This window comes from Mobula birostris, chromosome 8 (genome assembly GCF_030028105.1).
Source record: "Mobula birostris isolate sMobBir1 chromosome 8, sMobBir1.hap1, whole genome shotgun sequence".
Lineage (NCBI taxonomy): Eukaryota > Metazoa > Chordata > Chondrichthyes > Myliobatiformes > Myliobatidae > Mobula > Mobula birostris.
In genome coordinates, this window is record NC_092377.1 from 30,430,473 (window position 1) to 30,442,985 (window position 12,513).

Genomic DNA, 12,513 nt, shown 5'->3' on the forward strand with positions numbered 1-12,513 from the left:
ATCTAGAGGAGATTAAAGCGACCGACCCCGTAGCGAAGCGCAGAGTTCTACTCTCCAGGGTCAGTCCACGGGTTTATTCGCTGATCAGAGATCAGCCGAACTACGACGGCGCGATGAACACACTCAAAAGACAATACCTGCGGCCGATAAACAGCATCTATGCTCGGCATCGCTTAGCGACACGGCAACAACGGTCCGAGGAATCAAGTGCTGAGTTTGTCCGGGCCCTACAGACACTCGTGCGGGCCTGCAATTGCCAGGAGCTGACGGCGGTGCAGCATGCAGAATTTCTAGTGAGAGACGCCTTCGTTACAGGGACCAGGTCAGTGTACGTGCGCCAGCAGCTGCTGGAAAAAGCTGATCTTACCCTAAGCTGGCTGATACTTTGGAGGCCGCTCTGCATAACTCTGAGGCTCTCCAGGCACGTGATCCTCCGATGGCCTCGTGGGCGCCGCAGACCCCGCAACCCGCCGGTGAGTCGACCTCAGCTGCAGCCAGTCGTGAGTCCGCAAAGTGCTACTTCTGCGGACTGGAGAAGCACCCCCGGAAACGCTGCGCGGCCCAACAAGCTACCTGTTCCAGCTGCGGAAAGAAGGGCCACTTTGCCAAGGTCTGTAAGTCAAAGCCGCGAGCAGGATCGAGCAGCGCCGCGTGCAAGACATGGGGGCCGTCATATTCCCTGCACGCCGCCACCACGTGCGAGACATGGGGGCGGCCATCTTGGTCGGCACCAGCTCCCACTGCCTACGACCAACAGGTGCTCACGGGCCACCCCACCGCGCTGGACCAAGACAGCGACCCCACCCTGGCTTCCGTGACCCTCGACCAAAGCCCTCCCCACCAGCTCGCAAGGTCAATGATGGACATCCTGGTGGAGGGGCACAGGGCAAGCTGCCTGTTTGACAGAGGCAGCACGGAGAGTTTTATCCACCCGGCCACGGTGCAGCATTGTGGACTCATGATGCGGCCGGTAAGTCAGAGGGTCACCATGGCCTCCGGGTCGCATACAACAGACATCCGGGGGGGTTGTACAGTGACGCTAGTGGTGCAGGGCACAGAATATCGGGACTTTAAGTTACTGGTCTTACCTCAACTGTGTGCCTCTGTGCTGTTGGGGTTGGACTTCCAGAGCCACTTGAAAAGCGTGACAATGAAGTATGATGGGCCCCTCCCACCAATTACTGTCATAAATCCCCTGTTTTGTAGAGATATGTCACGTACCCCACTACTGACCACACACACACACACCGACCCACGCATCCCACCCAACTTCATGCCAACTGCCACACTACCGACACCACTTGCGGCCTCTCCACCCTCAGGATCCCTCCCCCACCGCTGTTCGCCAACCTGACCCCCGACTGTAAACCCATGGCAACTAAAAGCAGGAGGTACAGCGCGGGGGACAGAGCTTCCATTAAGTCGGAGGTGCAGTGGCTGCTCAGGGAAGGGGTTATTGAGGCAAGCACAAGTCCTTGGAGGGCACAGGTGGTCATTGTTCGGAATGGAGAGAAAAATAGGATGGTCGTGGACTATAGCCAGACCATCAATAGGTTCACGCAGCTCGATGCGTACCCTCTACCCTGCATCGCGGATATGGTCAATCAGATAGCACAGTACAAGGTGTACTCGACCATAGACCTAAAATCCGCTTACCATCAGCTCCCCATCCGCCGGGAGGACCGCCCTTACAATGGGTCTCTAACTATGTAGACAAGGTCCGCCCCCTGGTCAAGTCCACCACATTCCCCCTCTCTGTCGAGGCCCACACGGCCCTCAACCGCATAAAAGGGGACATTGCCAAAGCAGCAATGCATGCGGTGGATGATGCCATTCCCTTCCAAGTAGAGAGTGACGCCTCCGACTTTGCGCTGGCTGCTACCCTCAACCAGGCAGGAAGACCAGTGGCGTTCTTCTCCCGTACCCTTCAAGGTCCTGAAATTCGGCACTCTGCGGTAGAGAAAGAGGCCCAGGCCATAGTGGAAGCTATAAGGCACTGGAGGCACTATCTTGCCGGCAAAAGGTTCACCCTGCTAACTGACCAGCGCTCAGTCACGTTCATGTTTAATAATCAGCAGCGGAGCAAAATCAAAAATGATAAAATTCTGAGGTGGAGAATCGAACTCTCCAACTACAACTATGACATCATGTACAGGCCTGGGAAGCTCAACGAGCCCTCTGATGCCCTATCCCGGGGAACATGTGCCAGCGCGCAGATCGACCGGCTATACGCCCTACATGTAGACCTTTGCCACCCGGGAGTCACCCAGCTTTTCCACTTAGTGAAAGCCCGGAACCTGCCTTACTCCCTTAAGGAGATCAGGATGATGACCAGGGACTGCCAAGTCTGCGCAGAGTGCAAACTGCACTTCTACCGACCCAAAAAGGCACCACTCATCAAGGCCACCCGCCCCTTTGAGCGACTGAGTGATGACTTTGAGGGCCCCCTTCCCTCCACCGACCGCAATGTGTACTTTCTTAACGTAATTGACGAGTACTCACGGTTCCCCTTCGCCATCGCCTGCCCCGACACCACTACCACGTCAGTTATAAAAGCCCTGCGCAAGCTCTTCACTCTGTTCAGATACCCATGCTGTATCCACAGTGACAGAGGGTCCTCGTTTATGAGTGACGAGCTGCGCCAATATCTACTGGCTAGGGGAATTGCAACCAGTAGGACCACGAGCTATAATCCCCGGGGGAATGGACAGGTGGGGAAGGAGAATGGCACGGTGTGGAAAGCCACACTCTTAGCCCTCAGGTCAAAGGGACTGCCGGTCTCCCGCTGGCAGGAGGTCCTTCCCGAGGCACTCCACTCCATCCACTCCCTGTTATGCACAGCCACCAATGCCACCCCTCATGAGCGGCTCTTTTCTTTTCCCAGAAAATCGACCACTGGAACCACCCTACCAACTTGGCTGACGTCCCCGGGGCCAGTGCTGCTCCGGAAACATGCGAGGAGCCATAAATACTCCCCGATAGTCGAGAGGGTTCACTTACTTCATGCGAACCCCCAGTATGCCTACGTGGTTTTACCTGATGGGTGGGAGGACACGGTCTCCATCCGGAACCTGGCGCCCGCAGGAGCTCCGGGCCCCTACCCTGAACACTGTGGTGACTATTGATCCCATACCCACCAATGTATGTACCTACGAGACACCGTGCACCCCAAACCCTATACAGACACCACACGACACTCCCATACCGGGCGCGACGCACATGCACGAGGGATTACCGACGCCTAACGTGCTGGCATCTGAAGTCAGGCCAGGGCCAGCACAACCGCCATCGCCGGTGCTACTTAGATCACAGCGACGGACTCGACCGCCTGATAGACTTAACCTGTAAATATACTTCTTGTAAATATTGTCAGTCACTTCACCCCGCAGGACTCTTTTTAAAAAAAGGAGGGGTGAATATGGTAAACCATGTATATATGTTGTAACTCGGTTGCCTGTCTGGACACACCCCTCTGCTGACTGCCCCTGTGGCTCCTCCCACAGAGTCCTGTATAAAGGTGTTCACCTTGCCCCTCCCCCTCAGTCCAGGGGCAGACACTCACTGTGGAGGTCGTATTGTACAGCGAATAAAAGCCTTTCAGTATTTTACCAAACCTCAGTCTTTTGGAGTAATTGAAGGTGCTTCAAACACCCAATGCACAGAGAATGGAAAAAAAACACAAATCATGCAAACAACAAAAGTGAACAACAACTTTCAGGATCAAAGTGAGTCCTTAGATTTGAACCCCAGAGTAGCCTGGAGTAGGCCCAAAGCCTTGGTATCAGTTCATATTAGCAGGTATGGAACACAGCAGTCAGGGCAGTGTTCATAGCCTCAGCACCATAGAGAGAGAGGATTGAACATCACAGGAGAGAAAGCAAAATTGGCTCTCGCCTCTGATCCCATGCCAACTTCAAACTTATCTGGGCTGGCATTTAAATTGTCCGAACAACAGACCGTACCTCACACTAGGACCTGGGCACTACTGCAGCAAAAGTCTCCAGGCCTAGACCATGCTGCCCAACAACTTGCTTCAGGCCCAGGTTTTGCTGCTCAGCCTGAAGCCACTCTTGATTTCTCCAAATCGGCTCAGCACCCCGAGCGATCCAACCTTGCATCCAGGCCAATTCTACTGGCATCAGAACTCCTCTGTCTTGACTTCTCCTCTCCAAATGGCTCACTCCATCTGCGTCAATTCAAGGCAACACACTAACTGTCACCTTGTACCTTCTCCAGAACAATACACTAAGCCACCATTTCACTGTGCACCATTTTCTCCTCTGGGGGAGATTTTCTCCCATCAATAGCTCAATCTCATCTTTTACTCCAACTATATGCACAGTTTTTTCACCTGGGATATCCTGTCTTTGAACACTGCAATCTTGAAGAAAATAATTCTTGAATAGGGAATGCAGTTTAGTCATCATTCAATACAACTATTTCCTGTGTTGCAGAATAGTACACAATAATTTCTTTCCCTTAATCCAAAAAGGTCAATGTTTGCCTTTTGGTTAGAAACGTGGGAAAAAAATCTTTATTTCAGTTCTTCGTAAGGATTTATCATCACCTCTCCTCCCTGAGCATTGAAATGCAGTGCAATGATACACAATGGCATTTCTGGTGTCTCCACACCTTCTGGTAATTTGAAAGAAGTGTACAACATTACATATTAATTTTTAAATTTTACTATACAATTGTCTTAGCACTCGTACCTGGGGTGCAAACTGCTGAACTGCATACCGATCAGAAGCACACTGTGATATATTCTCCCCTTCATTTTGCACAGACGAATGATTTTGAAATAAGAGTGTACGTGCTATAGGAATTCTCTCTGAATGTTGAATCTGGCTTGAGGCTGCTTGTTCTTCCAAAGACTGCTGTAGCTTTGCTGGTTGTGTGGATACAAATTTATGTTGAGTTATTGATCCTGTATTTGCAATGGGTTGCCTCTGAATAATTAAGTGAGGCCCCGTTTGTACTGCCATCCCAGACTGTTGTAAAATAACTTGCTTCAATGCAACTTGTTGTTGAACATATACATTTCGTGACATGCCAGGTTGGTGCAGAATGGACTGGCCAGCAACCTCAAAAGGCTGGTTTGCCAACAAATGCTGATGTGAGGAAACTTGACCTGAATTAGATTGCTGTGTCACAGATGTTTGATCTTGGGAAGACTGTTGAATGACATGTGTTTGTCCAGAGTTTTGCTGGATGAGCGTCGTCTGTCCTGTAACTGTGTTAACTTGGCGAATGATGTGGTGAACAGGCTGCTGAAAATACTTCTGACCAGCAGGACCTTGGGTTACCATAACTGGTACATTGACCTTATACATATGACCTGAAAAATAGAAAGTTTAAAACAAATTAAAAATATCTGAGGAAATATTAAGAATAATAGAGAGGAAGATAGGACTAAAATGGGCAGTCAAAAACACCTTAGCAGACTAAATGGCGCCATTCTACATAACATTTACCATGACTAAGGACAAAAGGGATTTCTAAAATACACATAAAATAGAAGAACGACTGGCTGGGATTTCAGACACGAGGCACAGCAGATGCTGGAAATATGGAGCAACACATAATGTGCCAGAGGAGTTCAGCTGGTCAGGCAGCTTCTAAGGATGGGGATAAACAGGACTGAGGCCCTTCATCAGGGCTGGAAAGGAAGGGGGAAAAAAGTCAGAATAAGGTGTGGAGGGGGTGAAGTAAACAGCTGGGAAGTTGATTGGTGGACAAAATAAAGGACTGGAAAAGGGGTAATCTGATAGGAAAGGACAGAAGACCATGGAAGAAAAGGAAGGGGAAAGGCAGCTAAGAGAAGGTGTGAGGGAAACAAGAATGGAGAGGGAATATTTTGCCTCCATGCAATTTAATGTACTGATCAGTGAGCACCATGCTGCTCATTGTGGCAGGTTTCTGAAATAGCAACAAAAATATTATTCATAATTAAATGAATAAAGTACAAACATTGCAGTTATAAAACCAGTGAAAAAAGCAATATTACCTCTAATTATTGCAATCAAAAATGGGATTTAAAAGTTTAATGTATTCCATAAAATAGATGAATTTTAAAAAAATGGCCAGTAACTAAAACTATAGTCTGAAGTACTGTATACTAGCTGTCAATGGATGTAAAACAATTCTAACAGTTATTTCAGATAGTCAGTGAAACTTAAAATAAGTAGATTCCAAATATAATTAAAACATTAAACAGCAATTCGAAATACTAAAATAAAAATTAAAACACTTAATCACTCAATTCACTACCCCCTGATGAGCAGCACTGCAGATAACAAAGCTGTCTCTTAGCTTCAGTGAACTAGGCTCTGTGGGGTTTGTGCGGGTTCCCCCTCCCCCCGTTTATACTCAGGTTTCCTTCCCCATCCCAAAGACCAGCTGTTTAATTGGCTAATATAAATTATCCTTAGCATAGGTGACTGGTTGGGAGGATTGGGTGTTGTTCAAGATCATGTGAGAGGGAATACGTTACAAGGGAAAAAAGTTGGGACATTGGATTACTCTTAATAGCCAGTATTGCCTTGATGGGCTGAATAGCCTTGCGTCATAATGAAGTATTATAATATAAAAACAAATTAATTCAATAGTATTATCCTTCCTCTGCCAATCCTCATTAATGTAATCCTCAGAAAGTCACTGTTCTGCCAGTGGGCCTCAAAGACTAGTTAACAGCAGATCAGACAGTGAGATACACTGAGCTTCAGGACGCCTCAGATTTTAATACTTGGTCACATGCACCAGGATTAAGCTTCCAGAAGCATAAATGTTTGATGAATAAGATATTAGCATTAAGCATTGATTGTACTCTTGCTTTTTGAAAACTAAATGAAGATTTATTGTTATAACAATGCAGGTTCCTTATATTTAAATTTGTTCCATTTAAAGCACCCCAAACCTTTGACAACTCTGTGGCTACGCAAGTTTGCCATTGCTGATTCTTTTCCTCAGCCAGCTTGTTTTCTTCACAACCCTCTCTTATTTTCTTGTCCTTTCTTGGTAGTTTTTGTTGTGTTGAATACTTAAGTATTCAGTGTAACGCTCAGGTCTATTGGCTCGAGTTTATCTAGGGGAAACACCCATCCGCCCGGCCAACTGTGTCTCACAGTTTGCGCAGTTGCTGTGTAATGCCACCTGGTACAAACTCACATCAAATATCAGACAGCACACAATGTACAATTTACAGATTACACTTTATAAATCTTACTGGAACTATGTAATTAATAGAAATACAATAAAGGAAAGTAAAAGGCACCAAACTTATCAGAGTTCAACCACTTCATGCACAAACATTGGAGCTCAATTAACGGGGTCCTCTTTCCACCAGGCTAATCTCCTCCGACCCCCTTGACTCGCCGCTCGTGACCAACCATGGTGGTCAACCAGAGCATGTCCAGCACGTCCTCCTTCTCCGGGCCTCCTCCCGAAAAACGCACCAAACCACATGGTCCCCAGCCGTATGAGACAGGATATCACACGGGGAGACGGGGAGACGGGGAGACGGGGAGACGGGGAGACGGGGAGACGGGGAGACGGGGAGACGGGGAGACGGGGAGACGGGGAGACGGGGAGACGGGGAGACGGGGAGACGGGGAGACGGGGAGACGGCCAGTTGCTCGGCATCTGGCTCTCTACCACATAGGGGGTGGCCACCCAGCGATCCACCAACTTGTACTTACCACGTAGTTCTAAATTCCGTATGAGGACCCGGTCTCCCAGCATAAGTTGGGCAAACTTCACTTTCTGATCATACCTCCTCTTAGTGCCTTGAATCTGCTTGGTGGCCGCCGCCTCAGCCAACTCGCACGCCCTTTTCAACTCTCTCCTCATATCGGACACATACTTCAGATAGGGCTTCGAAGGTAATTCACCTACTTCAGTCCCAAAACAAAGGTCAACGGGCAACCTCACTTCCCACCCAAACATCACATAATAAGGCAAGTACCCCGTAGCGTCATTGCAGGTACAATTGTAACAGTGAACCAAATGCCCGATGTGCTGACTCCACTTACTCTTCTGACTGATCTCCAGAGTCCCGAGCATGTCCAACAGGGTCTGGTTAAACCTCTCAGGCTGAGGATCACCCTGCGGGTCATAGGCATGGTCCTAGATTTCTCGACCCCAAGCATATCCAGTAATTCATGGATAAGCCTGCTCTCGAAGTCCCGTCCCTGATCACTATGTATCCATTTGGGGAGACCATAATGAACAAAATACCTCTCCCATAACACCTTCGCCACTGAAGTCACTTTCTAGTCTTTAGTGGGGAAACGCCTGAGCATACCTAGTGTAGTGATCCGTGACGACTAAGACATTCGCGGTGTTGCTGGTGTCTGGCTCAATAGACAGGAAATCCATACACACCAGGTCCATAGATCCCACATTCTACAAGTGGGACAAAGGAGGCACCGGTGCAGGCAGGGTCTTCCTCCAGATGCAGCGACTACACGTCTTACAGTATTCTTCATCCTCCCCCCTCATTCGGGGCCAGTAAAACTGGTCCCTGAGTAATCCATAGGTCTTTTCTACCCCGAAATGCCCAGAATCATCATGTAGTGACTTGAGCAGTCTTCCGATACTTCTCAGGCATGACCAGCTGCCAACGCCAGGGGCAACGTGACCCGGTACAAGATTTGGTTCTTCAGCTTCAACCAAAGCCACTCCTTCAGTTGTAAGGGCACTGAGGCGTGTTTCGCCTTCTCCACCTGAGCCACATCCCCCTTTTTAGCTGCGTACCAGAGAGTGCCAATGCCCGGGTCATCTTACTGAGCCGCCTCCACTTCCTCGGGGCTCAACTCCGGCAACTGCTTGTTCTTCAGAGCAGTCAAATTACAGTAAACAGTGGGTAGCGCATCATCATCAACCTCCAATTGATCCACTGCCCAATCCGGCTCCATCAGGTCTCCTACTTTAGTGTCACTTGCAAATTGACACATACATGGCCTTCACTCCCGGGGCACAGATGCTCCCCTACTCCTTGTCCGTGCCCGATCCCTCATGCACCCGACGAGATAGAGCACCTGCATCGATGTTCCAGCTCCCTGGCCGGTACTTCAGGCTGAACTCATAGGCAGACAAGGCCGCCAACCACCGATGGCCTGCAGCGTCCAGTTTCACCGAGGTCAGAATATAAGTCAGAGGATTACTGTCTGTCCTCACCTCAAACTTGGCCCCATATAGATTGTCACTCAACTTGACCACCACCGTCCATTTCAGCGCCAGAAACTCCAACTTGTGAGTGGGATAGCTTCTCGCAGAAGGCGACAAACTTTGGCTAACAAACGCCACCGGCCTCAATCCATTGCCCTGGTCCTGGTACAGGACAGCCCCCAGCCTCTCTCGGCTGGCATCAGTGTGTAGCACATACAGCTTCCAGGGGTCGGCAAAAGCCAACACCGGGGCCTGTGTCAGCGCCCTTTTCAGCGATTGGAACGCCTCCTCGCATTGAGCATCCCACCTCGGTGCAAAGGGCTCTAACAGGTTCAGATACCCTCCTGCCCTCAGTCTCCCTTCCTTTTCTTCCCCACCGGGGGAGTGGGGGGAATAGCCGCACAAAAGCTGGTTCAATGGGTGACTCATTTTAGCGTATCCTTTCACGAATTGCCAATAATACCCACAGAACCCTAAAAACGAGCGCAGGGCGCTCAGTCTGGGGTCTCGGCCAGGTGGTCACTGCGTCCATCTTAGCCGCATCAATAGCCACTCCATCTCGCGAGATTATGTGTCCAACATAGCTGACAGATGTCTTGCAGATTCTGGCATTTGTCCAGGGAAAGTTTCAACCCTTCCTCCTTCAGCCGGTTTAACACCTTCAGCAGTCGCTGAAGTAGATCCAAACACTATCAAGTCATCCAGATACACCAACACCTTGAACAAGTTCATATCCCCCACTGTCCTCTCCATGACCCTCTGGAAGGTGGTTGGACCCCCCAATATGCCTTGGGTTATTTATTCAAACTGAAAGAATCCCAGGGGACAGATAAAGGCCATCTTCTCTTTATCGGAATCACTCATCGGAATCTGGTAATATCCACTCCGCAAATCCAATACACTAAACACTGGGCACCACTCAAACAGGCCAACACGTCTTCAACCTTCGGGGCAGTGCGCCGGTTCAGGGTCCTGTAGTCCACGCACATGTGTACCTTCCCATTTTCCTTCCTAGCCACTACTATGGGGGACGCATAGGGGCTCCGGGACTCTGCGATAATCCCCACATCCTTCAACTGGCGCAAGTGCTGCCGCACATCTTCCACGTCAGCCACCACGACCTTTTCTCTAAACGGGGTGTCATTTGTCACCCGGATAATGTGACAAGTGCTCTTGGAACAACCCACATCAAACTCACTCTGAGAAAAGACATCCCCGAGCTTCAACATCTTCTCCACCAGCCTTCTCTTACACTCCAGCAGCACAGAGGAGTCTTCAAAATTAAAGGCCTCCTCGGTCAGCCACCCCGTTCTCCAATAGTTTTCCTCCAGTGGGCCTCACGGGGTCACTAGACATCACGGTCACTGGGAACATGTGCGCGAGGGGCATCCGCGCTTAAAGGTGATCTCCCTCTCCGTTGTGTTCCTTACAATCACCCCCATCCTGCGTGCATGTAGAACTGAGGGCCTCTGCAATTTGGTCTCACCAGCACCCCAGCCAGGAACCAGGACACCCCTTCAAGGTCTTCTGGGGTGTCTACTAACAGGGCCTCACCCGCCGGTACTCCGGGGAATCTGGGGGTCCCCAATAATAGCGTCACCTCCCCTGGCCGTATCACTTTAGGCCTCGCCTGAGTACACGACACCATCCCTCGTTTGTACTCAGGATCCAGCCCCCCATGGCCACCCGCTTCCTCGAACGCCGCTCGAAACACTGGATGTACCAAGAGGGTCTCCAGAAAGTTCTCCCCCACCTTCTCCTTACAGGCTCCCAGGAGCCATTGCACAAAAGGGGAGTTAGCCCCCACCAGAAGGGTAGTGCCACCTGTTTCCACCGGATCCAGACAAACCAACACCAACGTGTCAAGGGCATCCAACACTCCCACATCACCCTCCAAGAATTCCAATCTCACTGACAGGTACCCATCGTGCCAGTAATCACCATCACTTATACCCCAAATCTCCAGGGCATTAAACAGGGTTACTGGCAAATGCTTTAGATATTTGTTGTAGAACAAACGGTACAATAAGGTGACCTGTGACCCGGTGTCAAGGATGGCCCTTGCAAAGATTCCCTCTATCCGTAGGGACACGCTGGAGCGGGGTCCCACTAATCTGTACAGCGAGAGCTCAGGGAAACCTGCATCAAATTCCCTGTATGTGTCCACATACTTGGCAATAATAAAGGATTCTGATTCTGAATAAAGGCTTGGGCTTGCGGGGGTCCCATGGCGGATTTTGGGGAACGTGTTCCTCCAGAGATTCCAGTCCATTCCCTCACTGAGTCGCTCCTAAGTTTCCTGACACCTTAGTCGCCTGGGGGCTTGCCCTCCGCAGGGCGTCGTCTCTCACAATCCCTCCAGAAGTGTCTCTCTTCCCCACAGCTGTAGCACACCTCCTGCTGCTCACATTCCCGCCGGAAACACCCCTCTTTCTCACAGTTATAGCACACGCTACCCACCGCCCTTCCTCCAGGGACGCCCACCACTCCCAGCCCACTGTGCGGCACGCCCTCTGAAGGTGATGCTCTCCCTGTCAATCCAGTCATGTTAGGGGTCCCCACCCACCTGGGACCCCTTGGGTCGCTCGGCTCTCAATCCTGCCACCACCTCCTGTACCGCTGAGGATTGTCCCCGGTGTCCAGAATCCTCTTTCCGACCCAACACGCTCTGATCCTCCCGCACCTCTCTAATCAGCTGACCGAATGATGGAGGGGGGGCTCCTTTTATAGGACTGCCAGAGACTCCAAGCCACCTTGGCTTCCCCCAGGAAACCCCTAGATATCTGATTCATCCTCAATTTCGCCACCTTGTCCGCCTTCACTACCCCTTGGCACCGCAACCCATTAAGCATCATCTCCAGCTGAAAAATATACTCAAAGCTTTTCCCTGCCACGTTTTGAAACTCCGCTAAAAGCTCCCAAGAACCTCCTGTCAATCCAAATGCACCCTCCAAAGCTTCCAGATACTCCGCCAGGGAAGCCGAGGGCTGTTCAGCTTTCAGCCCCCGGACGACACCAGCCGCCACTCCCCTCAAGCTTTCCACCAATCGCTGTCTCTTTTCCTCATCCGAGCCTGGCCACTCCCCTAACAACTGGGACGCGTTTTTGAACTCACACCAGCTTACAATCTTATCTCGATCCATCTCCGCACTACTTAATGTAGCGATTTATACAGCTTACACAGAATTCAACCCCGGACACTGCCCCCACATCAGGATGAGGTCTTAGGGTACTTGGACACAGAAGATAAAATAGGCCATATGCAGCATGGTTTCCTCCAGGGAAAATCTTGCCTGCCAAATCTGTTGGAATTCTTTGAAGAAATAACAAGCAGGATCGGCAAAG

General features: G+C 50.3%; 1 protein-coding gene across 1 annotated transcript in view; it reads right to left on the reverse strand.

Moving 5' to 3' along the window:
* The window catches only part of gtf2a1l (general transcription factor IIA, 1-like), a 54,372-nt gene that overhangs the window by 17,754 nt on the left and 24,105 nt on the right, over nt 1–12,513 (reverse strand). Inside the window, exon 6 of the mRNA XM_072264935.1 lies at nt 4,713–5,338. Coding sequence (XP_072121036.1) covers nt 4,713–5,338 — 626 coding nt within the window. The remainder of the gene's footprint in view (nt 1–4,712; nt 5,339–12,513) is intronic.